This window comes from Hyperolius riggenbachi, chromosome 7 (genome assembly GCF_040937935.1).
Source record: "Hyperolius riggenbachi isolate aHypRig1 chromosome 7, aHypRig1.pri, whole genome shotgun sequence".
NCBI classification, from domain to species: Eukaryota; Metazoa; Chordata; class Amphibia; order Anura; family Hyperoliidae; genus Hyperolius; species Hyperolius riggenbachi.
Genome location: NC_090652.1, coordinates 278,918,857 through 278,945,685, shown reverse-complemented (window position 1 = coordinate 278,945,685; position 26,829 = coordinate 278,918,857). Strand labels below are relative to the sequence as shown.

At 51.4% G+C, this 26,829-nt stretch overlaps 1 protein-coding gene across 1 annotated transcript in view; it reads left to right on the top strand.

Moving 5' to 3' along the window:
• The first annotated feature begins 3,371 nt into the window (after positions 1 to 3,371).
• Positions 3,372 to 26,829, top strand: part of KIF5C (kinesin family member 5C) — a 148,244-nt gene continuing 124,786 nt past the window's right edge. The window contains exon 1 of the mRNA XM_068245840.1: positions 3,372 to 3,704. Within this exon, the coding sequence (XP_068101941.1) occupies positions 3,579 to 3,704 (126 nt within the window). The 5' untranslated portion in view covers positions 3,372 to 3,578. The remainder of the gene's footprint in view (positions 3,705 to 26,829) is intronic.

Sequence of the window (26,829 nt, the reverse complement as noted above, 5' to 3'; positions counted from 1 at the left end):
CATGCCCAGGCCCAGTACACGTCCAATGAGGTGGGCACGTTTGGAAGTGGGCGCTTGCGCATGGCTTCGCTGCGGCACTGACCCACCTTACGGGCGGGACAGCGGGGAACATGGGCGCTGCAACGGGAGAACCTGAAGACTTCTATGGGCTGGCAGAAGCCCCAAGTAAGTAAAGATACATGTCTTTGGGGGGCTCACCTCATTTGTCCTTTAAGTAATGCACAGGCAGTGGCCGGAACCGCGCATGCTTGATCCTGAGCCCGCGGTCGGGAGCCCTCTGCACTTGCATGCAACGTTGTCCTACGCAGTCATACGCATGCATAGAGTGCTCACCGACCCAGAAATAGCCACTGGTACTGTTCAGTGCTGCTCATCAGGATACCGGATATCCGAATAGACTCGGATATCCGAACTTTTTAGGCCTATCCGATCGGATCCGGATTCCGGATAGCTGGACGGAAATCCGGATAGCTCTATGCGGATAGTTGGTCGCATAACCCGGATACCCGCGGATACCGGTCGGATATCCGAATCCGGGTACTGTAACCATGGACATGATGTCCATGACGTCATTCAGCCAATCAGAGCGCTCCCAGCCTAAGCCCAAGCACCCAATCACAGAGGGGAACCTTGGCCAGTCCCTCCTGTATATAAGGAGGGGGGCATGTTAAGAATCTCGTCCTTGCTTTGTGACTGCCACTGAGATAGTTTGTCCAGTGTGTTTGGCTGAAGCAAGTACATTATCCCAGTGATAACCCAGCGTTTTAACACTAAAACACCTTCTGTTTTACTGTGTTGTAGTTAGCTTAGCTAGTCTGTGTAATTTGTATGTGTCAGTCAGTCTTGTCAGTCAGTCTTTTAAGCTGCAGCAGCTGCCTGTGCCTGCTACTAGGTCCTGTGTCTTTGTGTGTGCTGTGTCTGTGTGCACACACTCCACGAAGGGGCGTTAGATGATGAGGTGAAGGACCCGGACTACCAGCGACCGGAGGGGCATGTCAGCTCTGACTCTGAGGAGGAGGAGTCAGTGTGTATGGCACGCAGGTTGAGCATTGCAGGGATTGGCAGGAGCAGCAGTGGGCATGGAATACGTGACCCGCAGGCTGCTGCTCCATCTGTCAGTGGCACGACTACCACCAGCTGCACCACTCAACCCCAGGCCCCAACCACCACCGGGAGAAAATCCACAGCAGCATCCCGTTCTGAGCCACGTAAGGGAAAACTCCAATCCCCAATATGGCAGTTTTTCCATCTGCCCTCACTGGATAGCAAATTTGTAACGTGCAAATTATGCCATGTGAAGCTGAGCAGAGGGTCTCACCCCTCCAGTTATGGCACCTCCAGCTTCATCAACCATCTGGGCAATAAGCACAAACCTGAGCATCAGGAATTCAAGAGGCTGAAGGAAGCTGGCGCTGGCCCTTGCAGAGGTCAGAGCACTATAACCAGCTTTGCCACTCCTGCTGACACTGAGGCCTGTTCAGGCAGCCAGTCCTCCTCAGTGGTCTCCTCTGTTCCCTCCTCAGCTTCCCGTGCAAGCCTAAAACGCCCCCACCACCAGACCCTGCTGAGTGACTCTTTTGTGGTCAGGGCTCAGCCTCCCGGCAGCCGTCGCATACGCCAGCTGAACGGCTTGCTGACACAGGCCATGTCCTCCCAGCTCCTCCCGTACTCGTTTGTGCAGGAGGGGAGCCGGATGCGTGCGCTCCTGCAGTGCGCAGATTGGCCAATCCCCAGCCGGCACTACTTCGCACGCAAGGCCATCCCAGCACTGCACCGCTTTGTAAAGGCCAACGTGGAGCGTGGGCTGGATCATGCGCTTGGTGCGCGCGTCCATGTGACAATGGACTCATGGAGCAGCCGGTTCGGGACAGGCCGCTATTTGTCCTTTACCGCGCACTGGGTCAGTTTGGTGGAAGGGGGTGGAGAGGAGACAGCAGCATCATCACCCCGGTGGGTGGTGCCACCCCGCAGCAGGGTCAGGGGAAGTGCAACAGCTTCCAGCTCTGATCCGGCTCCATCCGCCGCCAAACAACCCCGCCTCAGCAGCAGCGTGAAGGCCCACCACTGCCAAGCGCTGCTGCAGATGGTCACGGTGGGCAAGAACAAGCTGACGGCATTTTCATGAATTTAACCATGGCAGTGCTGGTGTGATTTTCCATTGTTTCTATGCGAATTCGCATGAAAATTTGCATGCACATTCGCATACCCAAACTGCATGCGAATTTCCTATTAAATACATTGTATGCGATTCGCATAGCGGTATGCGGCATGCGAATTCTGATGGCTCTGCCATGCGAATTTTTTCTGCACAGAAAAACGCAAAGGAATCCTGACAAGTGGAAACAGTCCCATTCACTTGTATTGCTATGCGAATTCGCATGCGAAAAACGCATGCGAATTTGCGATTGTGGAAATGGGCCCTAAGGGTGCGTTTCCACTTGTGCGGCGCGATATGCTCGCGGAAAATGCGTCAACAAACCCGCATACGGTTGCGGATTCGTTGATGTTTTCATGCGGATTTTCACACGGAATCATTCGCGATTTTAACAACGCGATTTTAACCATGTCAATGCCGGCAAGCATTGACATGGGTTTTTAAACGAAATCGCACGTGGAAATGCCGGGAAAACCGCAAGACTCAAGTGCTTGCGGTTTTCCTATTCAGTTACATGACCGACGATTCGCGTGCGGGTGTGCGGCGTGCGAATTCTGACGGCTCTGCTGTGCAGATTTTTTCTGCAGAGCGAGCCGCACAGAATTCCTGACAAGTGGATACGGCGCTATCCACTTGTATTGGTTGAGCGAATCTGCATGCGGGAAACGCATGCAGATTCGCTCGAGTGGAAACGAGCCCTAATACTTTCAGCCATAGACCCTGAACAAGCATGCAGCAGATCGGGTGTTTCTGACATTACTGTCAGATCTGGCAAAATTAGCTGCATGCTTGTTTCTGGTCTAATTCAGACACTATTGCAGCCAAATAGATCAGTAGAACTGCCAGGCAACTGGTATTGCTTAAAAGGAAATACAGTAAATATGACAGTCTCCATATCCCTCTCACTTCAGTGTCATGTTCACAGCCTTCAGTTTAGTTTTCTGTCCTAACAAATACCTTATAACAAAGAAAATCCAATGTATTTTTTTCTGCCTTCTCAATAGCATTCTATGAATTATACAATATCAATGATTGAATCAATGAACCCCATTCTGACACTTTTGTGAACTGCACAAACAACCCTGCCCCCTCCTGTGCTCCTATCCATGGATGGTACTCCCAGGACACCCCCTGCACCTGTCACTCTGCCTCCAGACTACACCTCCCGGCAGCCCTTGCGGCAGGGACGCTGGAGAGCGTGCTGAGGGAGGGGCCCGACTGATGCAGAGCAGCAGTCACAAAGCTAGGCTGATGGCTGGGGAAGGTGGCTGCTGGTGCTGATGCAGGATGGATGGGGACAGCAGCCACTGAGGGCGGCAGCTGAGGCTGGAGGGAGTCTCACATCGGCTGCTGCAGCACTTTCCATTGCATCCTCCCCATTCCTGCTGGGAATCCTCTGATTGAAGCTGACCCCCCAGGAAAGATGGCAGACCCTGCTGAATGCAGCATCAAGGTGATGTGCCGCTTCCGGCCCCTCAACAGCGCCGAGATCCACAGAGGGGACAAGTACATCCCATCCTTCAAGGGAGATGACACCGTTGTGGTCGGGGTGAGTGGATCCCTGCTGGGTTGTGCTGCACATGTCTGTATGGAACCAGGTGACCTGTCTGCAAGGGGATCTATAGAGGATACAATCAGGTGACCTGTCTGCAGGGGGATCTATAGAGGATACAGGCAGGTGACTTGTCTGCAGGTGGATCTATAGAGGATACAAGCAGGTGACCTGTCTGCAGGTGGATCTATAGAGGATACAGGCAGGTGACCTGTCTGCAGGTGGATCTATAGAGGATACAGGCAGGTGACCTGTCTGCAGGTGGATCTATAGAGGATACAGGCAGGTGACCTGTCTGCAGGTGGATTTATAGAGGATACAGGCAGGTGACCTGTCTGCAGGTGGATTTATAGAGGATACAAGCAGGTGACCTGTCTGCAGGTGGATCTATAGAGGATACAGGCAGGTGACCTGTCTGCAGGTGGATTTATAGAGGATACAGGCAGGTGACCTGTCTGCAGGTGGATTTATAGAGGATACAGGCAGGTGACCTGTCTGCAGGTGGATTTATAGAGGATACAGGCAGGTGACCTGTCTGCAGGTGGATTTATAGAGGATACAGGCAGGTGACCTGTCTGCAGGTGGATTTATAGAGGATACAGGCAGGTGACCTGTCTGCAGGTGGATTTATAGAGGATACAGGCAGGTGACCTGTCTGCAGGTGGATTTATAGAGGATACAGGCAGGTGACCTGTCTGCAGGTGGATTTATAGAGTATACAGGCAGGTGACCTGTCTGCAGGTGGATTTATAGAGGATACAGGCAGGTGACCTGTCTGCAGGTGGATTTATAGAAGATACAGGCAGGTGACCTGTCTGCAGGTGGATTTATAGAGGATACAGGCAGGTGACCTGTCTGCAGGTGGATTTATAGAGGATACAGGCAGGTGACCTGTCTGCAGGTGGATCTATAGAGGATACAGGCAGGTGACCTGTCTGCAGGTGGATCTATAGAGGATACAGGCAGGTGACCTGTCTGCAGGTGGATCTATAGAGGATACAGGCAGGTGACCTGTCTGCAGGTGGATCTATAGAGGATACAGGCAGGTGACCTGTCTGCAGGTGATCTATAGAGGATACAGGCAGGTGACCTGTCTGCAAGAGGATCTATAGAGGATACAAGCAGGTGACCTGTCTGCAGGTGGGACTATAGAGGATACAGGCAGGTGACTTGTCTGCAGGGGGGGTCTATAGAGGATACAGGCAGGTGACCCGTCTGCATGGGATCTTTAGAGGATTCGGCGAGGTGACCTGTCTGCAAGGAGATCTATAGAGGATATTGGCAGGTGACCTGACTGCAAAAAGGGTGTGTGTGTGTGTGTGTGTGTTGTAAAGGGGATACAGACAGGTCACCTGTCTACAAGGGGATCTATAAAGAAAGAGGATACTGGCAAGTGACCTGTCTGCAGGGAGGTCTATAGAGGATTCAGGCAAGTGACCTGTCTGCAGGGGAGTGTATAGAGGATACATGTAAGTAATCTGTCTGCAAGGGGTTATATGGAGGCTATAAGCAGGCGACTTGTCTACAGAAGTATTTATGAAGGCTAGTGACTTGTTTGCAGGGACATGTGGCTTGTCTGCTGGTGGGTGTATAAAGAATGGAGGGGGCCAGGCAAGTGATTTGTCTGCAGTGGGGTGGATGGAGGCTAGTGACCTGTCTGCAGGGCTTGTACAAAGAATGGAGGCTAGTGACCTGTCTGCAGGGCTTGTACAGAGAATGGAGGCTAGTGACCGGTCTGCAGGGCTTGTACAGAGAATGGAGGCTAGTGACAGGTCTGCAGGGCTTGTAAAGAGAATGGAGGCTAGTGACCTGCCTGCAGGTGGGAGTGTATGGGGGCTAGTGACTTGTCTGGAGGGACATGTGACTTGTCTGCTGGTGGATGTATAAAGAATTGAGGGGGCCAGGCAGGTGATCTGTCTGCAGTGGCGGGATGGAGGCTAGTGACCTATCTGCAGGGATTGTAAAGAGAATGGAGGCTAGTGACCTGTCTGCAGGGCTTGTACAAAGAATGGAGGCTAGTGACCGGTCTGCAGGGCTTGTAAAAAGAAAAAAAAAAAAAATGGAGGCTAGTGACCTGTCTGAAGGGGTTGCTGGCTAGCGGGGTTATTGACCTATCTGCAGTGGGATGTATGGAAGATAGAAGCAGGTGATCTGTCTACGGTTGTATAGGGGAGATAGAGGCTGTTGACCTGTCACCTCTCTTGCTGGGGTTGTATGGAGGGTAGAGGCCGGGGAGTTGTCTACATAGAGGAAGAAAGGAAAAATATCCATCTATCCTCCTGAAGTACCAGAGAAACATGTTTAGGAAGAGGGAGGGAGGAGGTGGGGTGATCTATACACACACACACAATGCTCTGCATCCCACCCTTGTGCACAGAGGCCACATGCACACACTATATTCCCCCCCCCCCCCCCACCCTCCTCATATAGAATATCTCTCCTCCATCAGGCTGTGTCAGTACACTGGTGCACCTGATCTGTGCATGCTGGAACAATGTAAAATGATACAATGTATCTGTGTGATTACCTTATTGACATATATGATCATTTTTGTATGTTCTCAATCATGCAGCATCCAGCAGAGAGATGGATCTATCTCCTGTAGCTGTCTATCAGTATTAGATATCAGTGTGTGATGCAGCCTGGTGCTCTCATCAGCAGCTGTGGATGCTTATATAAGGATAATTGGTATACATCTGTGACTGAGTCTGGGACAGATTCCTGGCCTGTGTCGGTCATCATTGTCTCTCATTGTTGAATAATGATCCCACGTGTCTTTATCGAGCACAATGGCTGTGATGATGCAAGTGGTGTTGTTTTATTGTATTATTTACTTATTGCTGAATGTGTACAGAGGAGGGCTATGGATCTCCCTACTGAAGCCTTCATTATTGTTGTTAGTCGTGATTTAGAGAAGATGGCCTGTGCTGGGGGAGGGGGCTGCTGGGGCAGGTGTACATCTGCTGGGGGGTCTTGATTGATTTTTGAGCAGGAGGTGACCTGTAGATCGATGTGGAGGGGAGGAGTGTTCCGCTCCGTACTGGGAGGGGGCGCTGTTCTGCTGCTCTGTGCTTAAAGCAGGGTGGTGTCACTGGGGGTAGATCTGCTGACAGGGCTCATTCAAGCAGGGTGGGTGATGCTGCTGCTGGTCCTCCTGTGTATCTGATCATCCAGACACGTGACAGCAGCCTGGCAGCACATGGGTGCCGTGCCACATGCTATGCTATTTACCAGATGCCACAGCCCTTCAGTCTGATGAGTGACACCAGCAATGGCAGCTGAGCCTCTGCTGTGCGTGCTGTACTGGCTCTGAGGCTTGCCTGCATGTCATATAGATTTATCTTGGTTTCCTGATTTCTAGCAAACCTATTTCTATGCCTGCTGTGTGCATCATCAGATGTAGTGCCCAGATCCTGTGCTGCGGGTATCAGCCCCCTGTGCCCCAGACAGCATCAGAGAGGGTGAGGCCAGCTTCCTGTGCCCCAGACAGCATCAGAGGGTGAGCCCAGTCCCCTGTGCCCCAGACAGCATCAGAGGGTGAGCCCAGTCCCCTGTGCCCCAGACAGCATCAGAGGGTGAGCCCAGTCCCCTGTGCCCCAGACAGCATCAGAGGGTGAGCCCAGTCCCCTGTGCCCCAGACAGCATCAGAGAGTGAGCCCAGTCCCCTGTGCCCCAGACAGCATCAGAGGGTGAGCCCAGCCTCCTGTGCCCCAGACACCATCAGAGAGTGAGCCCAGTCCCCTGTGCCCCAGACAGCATCAGAGGGTGAGCCCAGTCCCCTGTGCCCCAGACAGCATCAGAGGGTGAGCCCAGTCCCCTGTGCCCCAGACAGCATCAGAGGGTGAGCCCAGTCCCCTGTGCCCCAGACAGCATCAGAGGGTGAGCCCAGCCCCCTGTGCCCCAGACACCATCAGAGAGTGAGCCCAGTCCCCTGTGCCCCAGACAGCATCAGAGGGTGAGCCCAGTCCCCTGTGCCCCAGACAGCATCAGAGGGTGAGCCCAGTCCCCTGTGCCCCAGACAGCATCAGAGAGTGAGCCCAGTCCCCTGTGCCCCAGACAGCATCAGAGGGTGAGCCCAGTCCCCTGTGCCCCAGACAGCATCAGAGGGTGAGCCCAGTCCCCTGTGCCCCAGACAGCATCAGAGGGTGAGCCCAGTCCCCTGTGCCCCAGACAGCATCAGAGGGTGAGCCCAGTCCCCTGTGCCCCAGACAGCATCAGAGGGTGAGCCCAGTCCCCTGTGCCCCAGACAGCATCAGAGAGTGAGCCCAGTCCCCTGTGCCCCAGACAGCATCAGAGGGTGAGCCCAGTCCCCTGTGCCCCAGACAGCATCAGAGGGTGAGCCCAGTCCCCTGTGCCCCAGACAGCATCAGAGGGTGAGCCCAGTCCCCTGTGCCCCAGACAGCATCAGAGGGTGAGCCCAGTCCCCTGTGCCCCAGACAGCATCAGAGGGTGAGCCCAGTCCCCTGTGCCCCAGACAGCATCAGAGGGTGAGCCCAGTCCCCTGTGCCCCAGACAGCATCAGAGGGTGAGCCCAGTCCCCTGTGCCCCAGACAGCATCAGAGGGTGAGGCCAGCCTCCTGTGCCCCAGACAGCATCAGAGGGTGAGCCCAGTCCCCTGTGCCCCAGACAGCATCAGAGGGTGAGCCCAGTCCCCTGTGCCCCAGACAGCATCAGAGGGTGAGCCCAGTCCCCTGTGCCCCAGACAGCATCAGAGGGTGAGCCCAGTCCCCTGTGCCCCAGACAGCATCAGAGGGTGAGCCCAGTCCCCTGTGCCCCAGACAGCATCAGAGGGTGAGCCCAGTCCCCTGTGCCCCAGACACCATCAGAGAGTGAGCCCAGTCCCCTGTGCCCCAGACAGCATCAGAGGGTGAGCCCAGCCTCCTGTACCCCAGACAGCATCAGAGAGTGAGCCCAGTCCCCTGTGCCCCAGACAGCATCAGAGAGTGAGCCCAGTCCCCTGTGCCCCAGACAGCATCAGAGGGTGAGCCCAGTCCCCTGTGCCCCAGACAGCATCAGAGGGTGAGCCCAGTCCCCTGTGCCCCAGACAGCATCAGAGGGTGAGCCCAGTCCCCTGTGCCCCAGACAGCATCAGAGGGTGAGCCCAGTCCCCTGTGCCCCAGACAGCATCAGAGGGTGAGCCCAGTCCCCTGTGCCCCAGACAGCATCAGAGGGTGAGCCCAGTCCCCTGTGCCCCAGACAGCATCAGAGGGTGAGCCCAGTCCCCTGTGCCCCAGACAGCATCAGAGGGTGAGGCCAGCCTCCTGTGCCCCAGACAGCATCAGAGGGTGAGCCCAGTCCCCTGTGCCCCAGACAGCATCAGAGGGTGAGCCCAGTCCCCTGTGCCCCAGACAGCATCAGAGGGTGAGCCCAGTCCCCTGTGCCCCAGACAGCATCAGAGGGTGAGCCCAGTCCCCTGTGCCCCAGACAGCATCAGAGGGTGAGCCCAGTCCCCTGTGCCCCAGACAGCATCAGAGGGTGAGCCCAGTCCCCTGTGCCCCAGACAGCATCAGAGAGTGAGCCCAGTCCCCTGTGCCCCAGACAGCATCAGAGGGTGAGCCCAGTCCCCTGTGCCCCAGACAGCATCAGAGGGTGAGCCCAGTCCCCTGTGCCCCAGACAGCATCAGAGGGTGAGCCCAGTCCCCTGTGCCCCAGACAGCATCAGAGGGTGAGCCCAGTCCCCTGTGCCCCAGACAGCATCAGAGGGTGAGCCCAGTCCCCTGTGCCCCAGACAGCATCAGAGGGTGAGCCCAGTCCCCTGTGCCCCAGACAGCATCAGAGGGTGAGCCCAGTCCCCTGTGCCCCAGACAGCATCAGAGGGTGAGCCCAGTCCCCTGTGCCCCAGACAGCATCAGAGGGTGAGCCCAGTCCCCTGTGCCCCAGACAGCATCAGAGGGTGAGGCCAGCCTCCTGTGCCCCAGACAGCATCAGAGGGTGAGGCCAGTCCCCTGTGCCCCAGACAGCATCAGAGGGTGAGCCCAGTCCCCTGTGCCCCAGACAGCATCAGAGGGTGAGCCCAGTCCCCTGTGCCCCAGACAGCATCAGAGGGTGAGCCCAGTCCCCTGTGCCCCAGACAGCATCAGAGGGTGAGCCCAGTCCCCTGTGCCCCAGACAGCATCAGAGGGTGAGCCCAGTCCCCTGTGCCCCAGACAGCATCAGAGGGTGAGCCCAGTCCCCTGTGCCCCAGACAGCATCAGAGGGTGAGCCCAGTCCCCTGTGCCCCAGACAGCATCAGAGGGTGAGCCCAGTCCCCTGTGCCCCAGACAGCATCAGAGGGTGAGCCCAGTCCCCTGTGCCCCAGACAGCATCAGAGGGTGAGCCCAGTCCCCTGTGCCCCAGACAGCATCAGAGGGTGAGCCCAGTCCCCTGTGCCCCAGACAGCATCAGAGGGTGAGCCCAGTCCCCTGTGCCCCAGACAGCATCAGAGGGTGAGCCCAGTCCCCTGTGCCCCAGACAGCATCAGAGGGTGAGCCCAGTCCCCTGTGCCCCAGACAGCATCAGAGGGTGAGCCCAGTCCCCTGTGCCCCAGACAGCATCAGAGGGTGAGCCCAGTCCCCTGTGCCCCAGACAGCATCAGAGGGTGAGCCCAGTCCCCTGTGCCCCAGACAGCATCAGAGGGTGAGCCCAGTCCCCTGTGCCCCAGACAGCATCAGAGGGTGAGCCCAGTCCCCTGTGCCCCAGACAGCATCAGAGGGTGAGCCCAGTCCCCTGTGCCCCAGACAGCATCAGAGGGTGAGCCCAGTCCCCTGTGCCCCAGACAGCATCAGAGGGTGAGCCCAGTCCCCTGTGCCCCAGACAGCATCAGAGGGTGAGCCCAGTCCCCTGTGCCCCAGACAGCATCAGAGGGTGAGCCCAGTCCCCTGTGCCCCAGACAGCATCAGAGGGTGAGCCCAGTCCCCTGTGCCCCAGACAGCATCAGAGGGTGAGCCCAGTCCCCTGTGCCCCAGACAGCATCAGAGGGTGAGCCCAGTCCCCTGTGCCCCAGACAGCATCAGAGGGTGAGCCCAGTCCCCTGTGCCCCAGACAGCATCAGAGGGTGAGCCCAGTCCCCTGTGCCCCAGACAGCATCAGAGGGTGAGCCCAGTCCCCTGTGCCCCAGACAGCATCAGAGGGTGAGCCCAGTCCCCTGTGCCCCAGACAGCATCAGAGGGTGAGCCCAGTCCCCTGTGCCCCAGACAGCATCAGAGGGTGAGCCCAGTCCCCTGTGCCCCAGACAGCATCAGAGGGTGAGCCCAGTCCCCTGTGCCCCAGACAGCATCAGAGGGTGAGCCCAGTCCCCTGTGCCCCAGACAGCATCAGAGGGTGAGCCCAGTCCCCTGTGCCCCAGACAGCATCAGAGGGTGAGCCCAGTCCCCTGTGCCCCAGACAGCATCAGAGGGTGAGCCCAGTCCCCTGTGCCCCAGACAGCATCAGAGGGTGAGCCCAGTCCCCTGTGCCCCAGACAGCATCAGAGGGTGAGCCCAGTCCCCTGTGCCCCAGACAGCATCAGAGGGTGAGCCCAGTCCCCTGTGCCCCAGACAGCATCAGAGGGTGAGCCCAGTCCCCTGTGCCCCAGACAGCATCAGAGGGTGAGCCCAGTCCCCTGTGCCCCAGACAGCATCAGAGGGTGAGCCCAGTCCCCTGTGCCCCAGACAGCATCAGAGGGCGAGCCCAGTCCCCTGTGCCCCAGGCAGCATCAGAGGGCGAGGCCAGCGTCCTGTGCCCCAGGCAGCATCAGAGGGCGAGGCCAGCGTCCTGTGCCCCAGGCAGCATCAGAGGGCGAGGCCAGCGTCCTGTGCCCCAGGCAGCATCAGAGGGCGAGGCCAGCCTCCTGTGCCCCAGGCAGCATCAGAGGGCGAGGCCAGCCTCCTGTGCCCCAGGCAGCATCAGAGGGCGAGGCCAGCCTCCTGTGCCCCAGGCAGCATCAGAGGGCGAGGCCAGCCTCCTGTGCCCCAGGCAGCATCAGAGGGCGAGGCCAGCCTCCTGTGCCCCAGGCAGCATCAGAGGGCGAGGCCAGCCTCCTGTGCCCCAGGCAGCATCAGAGGGCGAGGCCAGCCTCCTGTGCCCCAGGCAGCATCAGAGGGCGAGGCCAGCCTCCTGTGCCCCAGGCAGCATCAGAGGGCGAGGCCAGCCTCCTGTGCCCCAGGCAGCATCAGAGGGCGAGGCCAGCCTCCTGTGCCCCAGGCAGCATCAGAGGGCGAGGCCAGCCTCCTGTGCCCCAGGCAGCATCAGAGGGCGAGGCCAGCCTCCTGTGCCCCAGGCAGCATCAGAGGGCGAGGCCAGCCTCCTGTGCCCCAGGCAGCATCAGAGGGCGAGGCCAGCCTCCTGTGCCCCAGGCAGCATCAGAGGGCGAGGCCAGCCTCCTGTGCCCCAGGCAGCATCAGAGGGCGAGGCCAGCCTCCTGTGCCCCAGGCAGCATCAGAGGGCGAGGCCAGCCTCCTGTGCCCCAGGCAGCATCAGAGGGCGAGGCCAGCCTCCTGTGCCCCAGGCAGCATCAGAGGGCGAGGCCAGCCTCCTGTTCCCCAGGCAGCATCAGAGGGTGTGCCCAGCCTCGTGTTCCCCAGGCAGCATCAGAGGGTGTGCCCAGCCTCCTGTGCCCCAGAGGGTGTGCCCAGCCTCCTGTGCCCCAGAGGGTGTGCCCAGCCTCCTGTGCCCCAGAGGGTGTGCCCAGCCTCCTGTGCCCCAGAGGGTGTGCCCAGCCTCCTGTGCCCCAGAGGGTGTGCCCAGCCTCCTGTGCCCCAGAGGGTGTGCCCAGCCTCCTGTGCCCCAGAGGGTGTGCCCAGCCTCCTGTGCCCCAGAGGGTGTGCCCAGCCTCCTGTGCCCCAGAGGGTGTGCCCAGCCTCCTGTGCCCCAGAGGGTGTGCCCAGCCTCCTGTGCCCCAGAGGGTGTGCCCAGCCTCCTGTGCCCCAGAGGGTGTGCCCAGCCTCCTGTGCCCCAGACAGCATCAGAGACAGTGCCCAGCCTCCTGTGCCCCGCTATCATCCACAGAGGCAGAATCCAGCCTCCTGTTCCCCATGCATTGCTATCCTCTTCACAGAGGGAAAGCCAAGCATCCTACAGTGGCTTGCAAAAGTATTCAGCCCCCTTGAAGTTTTCCACATTTTGTCACATTGCTGCCATAAACATGAATCAATTTTATTGGAATTCCATGTAATAGACCAATACAAAGTGGTGTACATGTGAGAAGTGGAACAAAAATCATACATGATTCCAAACATTTTTTTACAAATCAATAACTGCAAAGTGGGGTGTGCAGTCAGTTGCCCATAGACATTGCCTGATGAGTGCTAATGACTAAATAGAGTGCACCTGTGTGTAATCTAATGTCCGTACAAATACCGCTGCTCTGTGACGGCCTCAGAGGTTGTCTAAGAGAATATTGGGAACAACAACACCATGAAGTCCAAAGAACACACCAGACAGGTCAGGGATAAAGTTATTGAGAAATTTAAAGCAGGCTTAGGCTACAAAAAGATTTCCAAAGCTTTGAACATCCTATGGAGCACTGTTCAAGCGATCATTCAGAAATGGAAGGAGTATGGCAAAACTGTACACCTACCAAGACAAGGCCGTCCACCTAAACTCACAGGCCAAACAAGGAGAACGCTGATCAGAAATTCAGTCAAGAGGCCCATGGTGACTCTGGACGAGCTGCAGAGATCTACAGCTCAAGTGCAGGAATCTGTCCATAGGACAACTATAAGTCGTGCACTGCACAAATTTGGCCTTCATGGAAGAGTGGCAAGAAGAAAGCCATTGTTCAAGTGGACCCAAACCAAAGATTTTTTTTTAATTCAAAATATTTAGTTGCACCACTCTGACACATACAAAGATAAATAAACACTCCTTCAAGCCTATGAGCATTTCAGTGCATGCTTTTCACCCTTCTCTTTTCATAACTAGGGTTATACAGGTGGCAGCCGTTCCTTCTGAGCTTAGTAGGAGATTTTAGATCATGGGAGTGTTTTGTTTTTATCTCCTCCACCAGTTTGCCGGAAAAATCCCGGCAATATGAAAGGAAGGGAGGGGTTCCTCCAATAAATGTAAAATATTTTATATTTGTAACCATGCTGCTGAAAAAAAGGCTGCTATTTATTATTATAAGTTAGAAAATAGATTTTATTTCTGAAATCTTGTATTTTTAATTTGGGTCCACTTTAACAGAAAAGCATAAGAAGTCCCGTTTGCAGTTTGCCACAAGCCACAAGCCATGTGGGGGACACAGCAAACATGCTTTGGTCAGATGAGACCAAAATGGAACTTTTCGGCCAAAATGCAAAATGCTATGTGTGGTGGAAAACTAATACAGCACATCACTCTGAACACACCATCCCCATTGTCAAATATGGTGGTGGCAGCATCATGCTCGGGGGGTGCATGTCTTCAGCAGGGACAGGGAAGCTGGTCAGAGTTGATGGGAAGATGGATGGAGCCAAATACAGGGCAATCTTGGAAGAAAACCTCTTGGAGACTGCAAAAGCCATGTGAGGGACACAGCAACTATGTGGAAGAAGGTGCTCTGGTCAGATGAACTTTTTGGCCAAAATGCAAAACGCTATGTGTGGCAGAAAACGAACACTGCACATCACTCTGAACACACCATCCCCACTGTCAAATATGGTGGTGGCAGCATCATGCTCTGGGGGGCTGCATCTCTTCAGCAGGGACAGGGAAGATGGTCAGAGTTGATGGGAAGATGGATGGAGCCAAATACAGGGCAAACTTGGAAGAAAACCTCTTGGAGTCTGCAAAAGACTTGAGACTGGGGCGGAGGATCACCTTCCAGCAGGACAACAACCATAAACATAAAGCCAAGGCAACAATGCAATGGTTTAAAACAAAACATATCCATGTGTTAGAATGGCCCAGTCAAAGTCCAGATCTAAATCCAATCGAGAATCTGTGGCAAGATCTGAAAACTGCTGTTCACAAACGCTGTCCATCTAATCTGACTGAGCTGGAGCTGTTTTGCAAAGAAGAATGGGCAAGGATTTCAGTCTCTAGATGTGCAAAGCTGGTAGAGACATACCCTAAAAGACTGGCAGCTGTAATTGCAGCAAAAGCTGGTTCTACAAAGTATTGACTCAGGGGGCTGAATAATTACGCACACACCACTTTGCAGTTATTGATTTGTAAAAAATGTTTGGAATCATGTATGATTTTCGATCCACTTCTCACGTGTACACCACTTTGTATTGGTCTGTCACGTGGAATTCCAATAAAATTAATTGATGTTTGTGGCAGTAATGTGACAAAATGTGGAAAACTTCAAGAGGGCCGAATACTTTTGCAAGCCACTGTATACATCCTCCTCCTAGTCCATTCTGTACATCCTCCTCCTCCTATAGGCAGGGCTCAGCATTCTGTACATCCTCCTCCTCCTCCTCCTCCTCCTCCTACTCCTCCTCCTACTATAGGCAGAGCCCAGCATTCTGTACATCCTCCTCCTCCTCCTCCTCCTCCTATAGGCAGGGCCCAGCATTCTGTACATTACAGGCAGAGCCCAGATCCTGAATGTCGCACATGCTGGCTGGAGAGAGCCTGCTCATCATTCTGCTGATCCCCTGGCAGCTGGGGGGATTCTGGCTGCTTCTGTGCTGCTGCAGCCTCAGGATGATGTCATCAATTCTTACACATGCTCTGTGCGGCTTCTGCAGAGGACCAGCTGATACAGGCAGCTCTGCCAGCATCCTCGGCTCATTGCTGACTGGGCTCCTCTGCCTGAATAATATGAATGATGCTGAGATATCTGCTACGTCCAGCCGACCACAGTGAATGCTCATTGTTACCACCTAGCCTCTTCCTGATGGGGATTTAATTATTTATCCTGTCTGTTGTTCCAAGTGACATTGAGGGTGTCACCTGCTGGTGTCACGCCTTCACACCTGCTAATCCTTCTCCAGTGATGAGGAGGGAGGATCATGGCTGGGACTCCTCTGTAGTACAGATGGGTGGCTCAGTGGTCTCCACTGAAATTTCTTTTACAGCCGGGTGGCATGAAAAAGTGGCCGGATGGGATACGATGGGGGAAAATGGAGGGGCGGTGCAAGTCTGCTTACAGCATAGGAAGAGGATGGGGAGATGAGCCGATGAGAGCCGGGTGCTCGCCAAAACTAACCACCTGGCTAAATGTACCTGGGGAGAACACTGAACAGTCTTCTGTCCACAAATAGTTATGGTCAAGTAGATGCAAATAACTTTGAGCTGATGCAAATTTATGTAGCTTGAAATTAATCAATCAAATTTTACCTCAGCAGGATTTGATTGGTTCATTTTCAAGCTGCATAAAAATTTGCATACATTAGCATCAACTCCACATTATTTGCATCTACCTGAACATCACTAGCCACAAAACTGGCTTTACCTAAAAATTAGCATACATGAATGTCTTTAACAGCTCTTCTATGATTGATATTCTCATTCTATGATGATATTATTTATTAGTAATAATATTTTATGTAGTGCTGAACTCTTTTGCAGCACTTCATGCCACTGACTGTCCTCAGAGGAGCTCACAATCTAACCCTGTCATAGTCTAATGTGCTACCATATTAATAATTATTTTTATAATTTGTTATGTATTTATACAGCACTGATCTCTTCTGCAGCATTTTACCGAGTACATAGTCATGTCACTGACTATCCTTATGCCGGGCATACACGGCACGTTTCTGGAATGCAATTATGCGCCGGATCGGCTCATCTCGCTTGTGCACGCGGATCGATTCCCGCTCGTCCCCGCCGGCGCTCCTTATCAGCCGCTCGATTCCCCGCTATTGTCCGCCGGCGGGGATCGAGCGTGGAATCCAGCAGGTCATTGGACCTGTCGGATATTAACAATCGAGCCCATCAGCGGCTCGATTGATAAGGAAAGAGAGTGCCGTGTATGCCCAGCATTAGAGTGCTCACAATCTACTGCCTACCATAGTGATAGTCTAGTTTCCTACCATTTTATAAAGTACAGGTGAAATTCGAAAAATTAAAATATCGTGCAAAAATCCATTTATTTCAGTAATTCAATGTAAAAGTTGAAACTAAATATATGAAATAGGAACCCTTTGCAGGTGTTATAGATTAATTAGCTGATTAGAGTCTGACACTTTGAGCCTAGAATATTGAACATTTTCCTAATACTCTGCTGGTCTGAGATTTTGATAGTGGGGTTCTCATAAGCTGTAAGCCTTAACCACTTTACCCCCGCGTTACGAATTTCTCTGTCCCTTTTTTTTCCCCCCTAAAAAACCAAGGGACGGAGAAATCCGTACCTTCCGCGCTACCGCCGCTTTCCGTGCTCCCGCCGCTCGTGCACGCCGCCGCCCGCTCGCCCGGAGATCAATGAACGGGAAAATCCATTCCCGTTTGTTGATCTAAGCCCCCACAATGATCTGCTACTTCTTTGAGAAACAGCGCGATCATTGTGATGTTCCCAGCCTCGTACTGCTTCCTGTAAGTGTCCTTCCGGACGCTTACAGGTCGCATGTAAACAAACTCACTGTGGCCATCTTGTGGCCAAATAGTAAAACTACACCCTAAAGCATTTTACATATACAAATACATTAGTTTTACACAATAAATTAACTCATTACCTCCCACACTCTCCAATTTTTTTTTTTTTTTTTGTAATTAAAAAAAATAAAATAAAAATACAATAAAAAAAACAAATACTTACCTTAGGGACTGAACTTTTTAAATATGTATGTCAAGAGGGTATAACACTGTTACTTTATAAACTATGGGCTTGTAATTAGGGATGGATGCAAAACTGAAAAAAATGCACCTTTTATTTCCAAATAAATATTGGCGCCAAACATTGTGATAGGGACATAATTTAAACGGTTTTATAACCGGGACAAATTGGCAAATGCATTTCATGGGTTTTAATTACAGTAGCATGCATTATTTAAAAACTATAATGGCCGAAAACTGAAAAATAATACGGTAATTTTTTCCCACTTTTTTCCTATTTTCCCATTAAAACACATTTAGAATAAAATAATTCTTGGCATAATGTCCCACCTAAAGAAAGCCTAATTGGTGGTGAAAAAAACAAGATATAGTTCATTTCATTGTGATAAGTAATAATAAAGTTATAGATGAATGAATGGAAGGAGCGCTGAAAGGTGAAAATTGCTCTGGTGTTTAAGGGGTAAAACCCCTCAGTGGTGAAGTTAAAAGGACCCCGTACAGACCCTTAAAATGAAAAACTACACTTACCTGGGGCTTCCTCCAGCCACCTGTAGCCTGCGAGATCCCTCTGGGTCACCTCTGTGGTCCTGCTGACACAGGAGACCAGGGTTCGAATCTCGGCTCTGCCTGTTCAGTAAGCCAGCACTAATTCAGTAGGAGACCTTTGGCAAGTCTCCCTAAGGCTCCCTGCACACTGCAAATCCGTTTTCCGTTTCCGATTCCGATTCCGTTTCCGATTTTCCTTGAATACATTCAACAGAAAAACGGATCAAAAAACGCAGCATGCAGTTAAGATTAAAAATCTGAATCGGATGTAAAAACAGATTAAAAAGCGGAATCGGAATCTGAAATGCATGGCCTCTTGCACACTGCATGCATTTCAGATTCCGATTCCGCTTTTTAATCTGTTTTTACATCCGATTCCGATTCAGATTTTTAATCTTAACTGCATGCTGCGTTTTTTGATCCGTTTTTCTGTTGAATGTATTCAAGGAAAATCGGAATCGGAAACGGAATCGGAATCGGAAAACGGATTTGCAGTGTGCAGGGAGCCTTACACTGCTACTGCCAATAGAGCGCGCCCTAGTGGCTGCTGCTCTGCTCTGGCGCTTTGAGTCCGCAAGGAGAAAAGCGCAATATAAATGTTATTTGTCTTGTCCTGTTAGACTGGTGACTTTGGGAGAAGTTGTGCGCATGCGTATCCTGTCCGCACCCGGCTCAGGTACGCTTGTGTCTCCGTAAGCCTCCTGCACATGCGCAGTTCAGTCTTTGAGAACCGTGCATGTTCAGGAGGCTTACGGCGGAGGCAGTTGTGCATGACTTCACCTGAAGGCTAACAGCGGGACCAAGAGGGGGACCCAGAGGAGGCAGGATAGAGCTCACTGGCTACAGGGGCTGGAGGAAGCCCTAGGTAAGTGCAGATTTTCATTTTAAGGGTCTGTTCAGGGACCCTTTAACCTCCCTGGCATTACGATTATTTCCCGATTTTAGGGTCTAAAAGCGGTGCATATTTTTTGCACGCTTTTAGACCCTTAAACTGTGAAATAATCATGCTGCTAGAGAGCCTGCAGCAGCCCAGCACTTACTCACCTCCCGGAATCCAGCGCTGCAGTTCTCCATCCGTCCTCCGGGTGGCGCAGGGTGTAATCCTATAGTGAGATCGCTGGCTGTCGTCATGATGACAAACTGCGATCTCACCAGAGGGCCTCGGAGGACAGGAAGAAAATGGCGGTCGACATCTGGATCCCCAGGGGAGGTGAGTGAGAACGCCCGCTGTGCACCATTGCTCTGCGTTAACCTTGCAGTGGTCCCCATGAGTCAGGCTTGGGTTTACCGCACTGAGCTGTGCATTTCCAACCCCGAGCCTGACTCGGGGTTACCTCCAGGGAGGTTAATCCTCAAAATTATACCAAATAAAGGCTTGAAATATCTCGCTTTGCTTGTAAGGAGTCTATTTCATATATTACTTTCACCGTTTAAGTAGAATCACTGAAATAAATTGACTTTTGCGCAATATTCAATTTTTTTTGTTGACGTAAGTTTCTACTGTATGCACAACAATCAGCCATGCTGGTATACATCTTGTCCTAAAGTCTAATACCATTTTTAGTAGAAAAATCTCTAGATGCCAGGCTGCCCCATAGTGTTTCTATAGTAGATAATCTTTGTCACCACTCCTTTCACCCTTGGTAGTAACCAATGTCATACTGCCCTGAGACTGGACACCTCAGCACACTTCCAGGAGCTCTGTGGGGGACATACAGTGAGTGAAATAAGTATTTGATCCCCTGCTGATGTTGCGGTTTGCCCTCTGACCAAGGAATGACTAGTCCATTGTTGTAATGGTGGGTTTAGTGTAGCTGGGAGAGACAGAATAACGGCAAAAAGAACCCTCAAAACCCTGCCCCAAAGTCAGATCTTAAACCCAACCAGAGACGAACCTAATTAAAAGATTTATACATACCTGGGGCTTCCTCCAGCCCCATCTGCACGGATCACTCACACACCGCTGTCCTCGGTCTTCTCCCGTTTCTACACTGGCTCCTGTAAGTTCGGCAGTCGCGGCCAGTCTGACGCAAGCGCAGTGTGCTCTCTCCGTCTCACTCTGGCAGAGAATAGTACTGCGCAACTATTCTCTGCCAGACTGAGACGGAGGGAGCGCACTGCGCTCGCTCAGACTAGCCGGACTAACAGGACCCGGTGCAGAAGACAGAGAAAATTGAGGACGGCGGCGTGGGAACAGGCGCGGTCCGCCCATGATGAGGCGACTTCCTCAGGCGGCAGAAGTCTGGGGGCAGCACCAGGCAGAAACGGGTAGTGAAGAGTGCCTGGCCAACCTATACTGGGGGCAACTATACCTGGCTAACCTGTACTAGGGGGAACTGTACCTAGCTACCAATACTTGGAGCACCTATTCCTGGCTACCTAGCTATACTGAGGGTGTTTTTTAGGTGGCTCACCGCAGCTATAACGTGCCGTGCTAATTACAACCATAGCAAAATCAGTTAACCTTTCGCACACTCGCATGCAAACGCTCATACAAAACATGCATAGTGCAAACATTAAATGCATCTAACCTCTGTAGATTAGGAGCACATAGCCTCTCCTGGGGCAGATAGTGCATCAAACTAATCCCACATGAGGATGAGGAAACAAAAAAAACAAACAGAACGCAAACCTCTTTGGCGGGCAAATTTCCCCTACTAGCCACAATTTCCTTGTGGGTGACCAAACTTCTGCGCTGTCTGATATTTTAGATGTATTGTGGTGAAGGCAGTGGTATTATCGGTAGTTTTGTGGCGGGGAACGGTTAATGTTATGCTTGGATGTGAGGGTTGGCTAGGGTTGCATGGATCGGGGAACCCCACATTGACGTCTCCCAATGAACGAGGTCCCACAATCCATTTTCCTGCCTGCGGGAACACGCAATGGCACACGACTGGCGTGAAAAGTTAAAATGCACTTTGTGCGGGTGTCATTGGGGATCTTAAAGATCCAATCCGCCGTGACGGTGGTTATCTTTGCATTTCACAAAGTCTCTGCTCATGCAAGTGATCGCTCGTCACTAAAAAAATTACCGGTCGTCGGGAGAATTCCAGACCAAATTGCGAGGTGGATACGGGCCTTACGGATGTTGGTGACAAGATCCTAGACTCAGACTGGACTGGGCTACAAGACTATCGCCATGCTGCTTGGTGAGAAGGTGACTACAGTTGGCGCGATAATACACAAAAGGAACAAACCCAAAATAACTGTCATTCTCCCTCGGTCTGGGGCTTTATGCAAGATCCCACCTCATGGAGGGGCATAGATCATGAGAACGGTGAACCTTGCCTTAAAGGAAACCTGAGGGAAACAAAAAAAAAAAGTTTTATACTTACCTGGGGCTTCTTCCAGCCCCCTTCAGGCCACGGGCTCACTCACTGTCCCCCCGAGCTGCTCCGATCTTTAGCTGCTTAGCTGTGTCCAGTCCTGCTGAGTCACACTCTCTACTGCGCATGGGTGGCTGTGCCATGGCTGGGAGCGTTCTGGGCGCGCCCAGACCGTGCGACTTGAAAAATTTATTGGGGCGCCAGCGGAGGATTGCAGCGGCCCGGGGGGATGGCGAGGGAACCCACAGCCTGAAGGAGGTAAGTATAAATGCTTTTATTTTGTTCGTCTCAGGTACACTAGCAATTGGTCAGGTGTTGCATTTCGTCATATAACATACAAGAGACTTAGGCCCTGTTTACACTTAATCAGTTGCTCTCAGTTATAACTGGAAGAAAACAGATTTTTAAAGTAATGCCCATGTTTTCCTATGGCACCTTTCACACTTAACGCATTTAACTGAAATCTTTTTCACAATTCACTGCTATGGAAAAAACACGTACTAACGCACACCAACTGATTAAAGGAATACTTAAGTGTCCTAAAAAAAATGACTTGTACTCACCCGGTGCTCCCCTCAGCCCCCTGCAGCTGAACGGTGCCCTCGCTGTGTCTCTCCGATGCAGCTGGACTCGCCGGCGGCCACTTCCGGTTTCGCCGTCACCGGACGACAGGCTGGGAACGTGGCTGATTAGCCGCGTTCCCGGCCGCAATAGCGCCTTCTTTAATGCTATTGCGGCCGGGAACACTGCTAATCAGCCGCGTTCCCAGCCCGTCGGCCGGTGACGGCCAAACCGGAAGTGGCCGCCGGCGAGTCCAGCTGCATCGGAGAGACACGGCGAGGGCACCGTTCAGCTGCAGGGGGCTGAGGGGAGCCCCGGGTGAGTACAAGTCATTTTTTTTGGGACGCTTAAGTTTCCCTTTAAGTGTAAATGGGCCCTTAAGCCTGGTACACGCATCCAATTTTGATTGGCCAGTCGTCCAGTTTTGCCACTTCCATGTGGGATGAGACCTTCACAATCTGTTCATAGTATTCAAAACCTGTTGACCCTCATATTATGTGGAGGTGGTAAAAGTGACCAGTGATTGGCCAATCAAAATTTGATGTGTATATGCACCATTATTTTTAAGCTCTGTGCATTCACTTTCTGCTTAATCCAGGTAGTGTCTTGTTTTACTTTTTTACACATTACCCACTTGTAAACTTGTTACAAATTGACAAAAAACCCCCACAGATCTTTGTGACTGGTGTTCCTCCCATCACTGCTTCAGAACTAGATCATGTGATCCGAGTAAGGCCACATACAGACATCAGACCATAGTCTTTGGAAAATGAAAGATCACAGACCAATCTTACCACCCTTCCTGTAGTATAAGAGCCATACTCTACACAGTCTTTTCTATGGAGCTGAACTCCACATCAGGAAAAAATCTTGGCAAGATGCTGCACACGCAGATGCTGTACAGACACAAAAGATCAGTATCTGCAAAAGATCTGTTCCTGCCAAAAATCCATTCCTGCAAATTGCAATGGTAGTCTATGAGATCTGCAGATCATCATACACACATGATTTAACTGACATTCATCTGCAGATCTGCAGATCTGAAAATCCATCCTGGTGGATCTGATCTGCAGATGAATGTCAGTTAAATCATGTGTGTATGATGATCTGCAGATCTCATAGACTATCATTGCAATTTGCAGGAATGGATTTTTGGCAGGAACAGATCTTTTGCAGATACTGATCTTTTGTGTCTGTACAGCATCTGTGTGTGCAGCATCTTGCCAAGATTTTTTTCTGATGTGGAGTTCAGCTCCATAGAAAAGACTGTAGAGTATGGCTCTTATACTACAGGAAGGGTGGTAAGATTGGTCTGTGATCTTTCATTTTCCAAAGACTATGGTCTGATGTCTGTATGTGGCCTAAGGATTCTGCTACCTCCTCACTTCTAATGCTGCGTACACACTTGCGATAATGATCGTTCGTGACACCTAATTAACGATCGCTCGTCCGACAATTGCGTAAAGTTCTTTCCGTCGCGATAAGAAGTAATCGTTAAGGTAAGCGAGAAAAGTGCAATCATTGCACGAGCGAATTTTCCAAAACGTTGGATCGTATTGCGCGATCATCGCTCTAAAAGAAAGGTGTATACAGCAATTGTGCGAGAACGATCGTTACTGAAAGCAGTGCGCAACAGCGCAAATAGATGTAACCTACGTATTTCCTGTGTTGTGTGTTTCGTAACGATCGTTCTTTGAAAATGTTAAAAAAAAAATACACAATCAATCTTGCTGTGAATATAAATGTTTTTTACAACATTATCTGTTAAGCAGCATGCAATCCACTTACATAGGTGAGTATGTTTGTATATATATATGTATGTATGTATATATGTATGTATGTATGTACGTCATATCCGTGTGCGCACGCACCTATTTTTTAGGCCTCTTGCACACTGCAAGCGATTCCGATTCAGATTCCGCTTTTTAATCTGTTTTTACTTTCGATTCCGTTTCAGATTTGGTGTTTGCTCCTTGCACACTGCAAATCGGAATCTGAATGCAGTGTGCAAGAAGCCTGAGTGATCGATCGTTTCAGCGATAACAATCGCTGCACTACGTTCTCTGTTGCTAATTTCCATTTATTCCTTTCCTCGTGCAACTATTGTTTGTCGCAGAACTATTGTTCGTAGTAAACGATCATTCTCGCAGGTGTGTACGTAGCATTAGTTTGTTGGCAAACCAGTTGCAGCTGCACATATCCTTTGTAGTGGTTTATGTCTGCAGTGATGCAGCCAGCCAATCAGAAACCCCAGAAGAAAAGGTCGGCCTCCTCTATCCTATAGGCATTGGCTGTACAGATTTTATGCTGTAGCAGTAAGCGGTAAGGCACATGGGGCTATTTATATGAGCAGGAAATTGATATCTTGCTAGTTCATGAGGTTTATTGATTCTGGCGCTCTCTATAGCAGGATATACACAAAGTTTTGCTGTGTAAATACTGCAACTTTATAAAGATAATGCAGTCAGTCAGCAGTATTGCAAATGTTTGCATTAGCTCATCACTGGCTATGAAAGCCTTTGCTTAGGGCATTTAAAGAGAAACTAGTGAAAATATTGATAACATTTTTTTATTTTTTACAATATTCTTTAGAAATGATTTAGTCAGTGTTTGCTCATTGTAAAATATTTCCTCTCCCTGATTTACATTGTAAAATGTATCACTGGTGGTGACATCTTTAGTTCTGCCAGGTGATCTGTACAGAATGTTTGTCTAGGCTTTGCTCACATCTAAAATCGCAATCACCAAGGCCAGTATTTTGCGTTTTTTTTTTATTTTTTGTATCTTTTTTATTCCCCATCCCCCCCCCCCTTTCTAAGTGATTTCCCGAGGTGTGAACAAGCCCTTACTGAAAGTTCTATTCCCAGAGGCAGAAACTACTTGCTTGGCTGTTGGGGAAGGCCATCATTTCCCACAATGCAACGAGGTTTACAACTGCAAACTCTCAGGACCATGGTCATGACATCACACTGTGGGAGGGGTTCCACCACAATATCAGCCGTACAGACCCCCTGATGATGTATTTGAGAAAAGGTAAAGATTTCTCATGGGGAAGGGGGTATCCGCTACTGATTGGTATGAAGTTCAATCCTGGGTTAAAAGTTGACCTGAGCTTTTGCAAACGACAGAAGGAAATCAGAGAGCAATGCGCAATGTATGTATTTAGAGATTTGCCTGTCTAATTCCCCTTCATCTGTAACTAATCGCAAGTGTAAATTGATCTCTCAGCTGTGTCAGCTTAGGAGTCACAACTGCCTTGGAAGAGCAGCTAGTTTTATAAACACAGTTAACTCTGTCTGCTTCCATGTAAGCAGGAAGTAAACACACTGTAGATTTATTGCAGGATTTGTATCAGCTGTTACAAAGAAATGTTTTCCTTTAACCATTTGAGTACCAGTGGTCTCTACCACCTTAAAGTGAACCTGAGCCAAAGACTGGGTTCAAAATCTCCTACTTGCTGTTCAGAGAGGGCAGAAGGAACCTTTCCTCTGTTGTAACCTTTCCGCCATTGCTGAGCGCAGCCCCCCTCAACATCGGGGCAACGCAACTCTTCTTCCTGGTTTAAAGAGCAACTCCAGTGAAATAATGTAATAAAAAAGTGCTTCATTTTTTACAATAATTATGTATAAATTATTTAGTCAGTGTTTGCCCATTGCAAAATCTTTTAACTCCCTGATTTACATTCTAGCATTCTAGCATTCATCACATGGTGACATTTTTACTGCTGGCAGGTGATGTAGCTGCTGCTTGCTTTTTTGGCAGTTGGAAACAGCTGTAAACAGCTATTTCCCACAATGCAGCAAGGTTCACAGACAGGAAACTGCCAGGAGTACTACGGTCCTCAGTTTCTTGTGGGAGGGGTTTCATCACAATATCAGCCATACAGCGCCCCCTGATGGTCTGTTTGTGAAAAGGCATAGCTTTCTCATGTAAAAGGGGTATCAGCTACTGATTGGGATAAAGTTCAATTCTTGGTCGGAGTTTCTCTTTAAGTGTGCACAATGGCCGAGCGAACCTGCCCATGCACTGTAGCCCGTGGCTCTGTTTTACTGCGCATGCAGGCTCAGTTGGCTATTTGAACCAGGAAGAGGAGCTTTGCTGCCCCGATGTGAGGGGGGGCCGCGCACAGCAATGGGGGGCACGTTACAACTGAGGGAAGCCTCATTAGGATCCTGAGGCTTCCCTTTCTTAAGGTAAGTATCTGATTTTGTACCCAAGCTTTGTTTTGGGTACACTTTAAAGACCACAGACCGCTGGTACCAGACACTGCCGGATACCGTCGAATCGTCGCACATACCCGCCGAACCGATGTCCACGCCACACACCCAGAACCTCAGGCCACCCACTCTATCTCTTATAATGGCAGAGCCCTGTGAGGCGGTCAGGAGCCGCTTTCATTGGCTCCTGACCATGTGATCAATGTAAGCCAATGGGAGTTGCTTATAGTGATCAACAGGGTCAGGAGCCAATGAAAGCGGCTCCTCACTGGCTCACAGGGCTCTGCCATCATAGAGACGGCAGTATGAGTGAGCTGCGACGGGCAGAGTGATGAGATTGGCGGGAGCGACGAGCGGCGTGAACACGTGGCGGCAATGAAGTGAATTCTACACCCTGCAGGTATCGGGGGATTTAAAACAGGGCGTAGATTTCAATCACTGCAGTCCGTAAGCGGTTATAGGTTATCATGCTGAACTACTGCGTCTGCGCAGTACCGTCCTGATGACGTCGGCCGGACCCCGTGACCCGCACGGTGGAGCGCAGAGGACGCTAACCCGGAACCCGACCTGGTGAGGTTCGGTTCTGCAGCGGAGAAGACTGGGAGCCTCCGGAGCTGCTGCGAGGGCTCAGGATGGCTGCCACGGGCTGGAGGAAGCCCCAGGTAAGTGGATCCCTTTTTTTTTTTTTTTTTTCTAAGGAGAACTGTAGTGAGAGGTATATGGAGGCTGCCATATTTTATTTCCTTTTAAGCAATACCAGTTGCCTAGCAGCCCAGCTGATCTATTCGGCTGAAGAAGTGTCTGAATCAC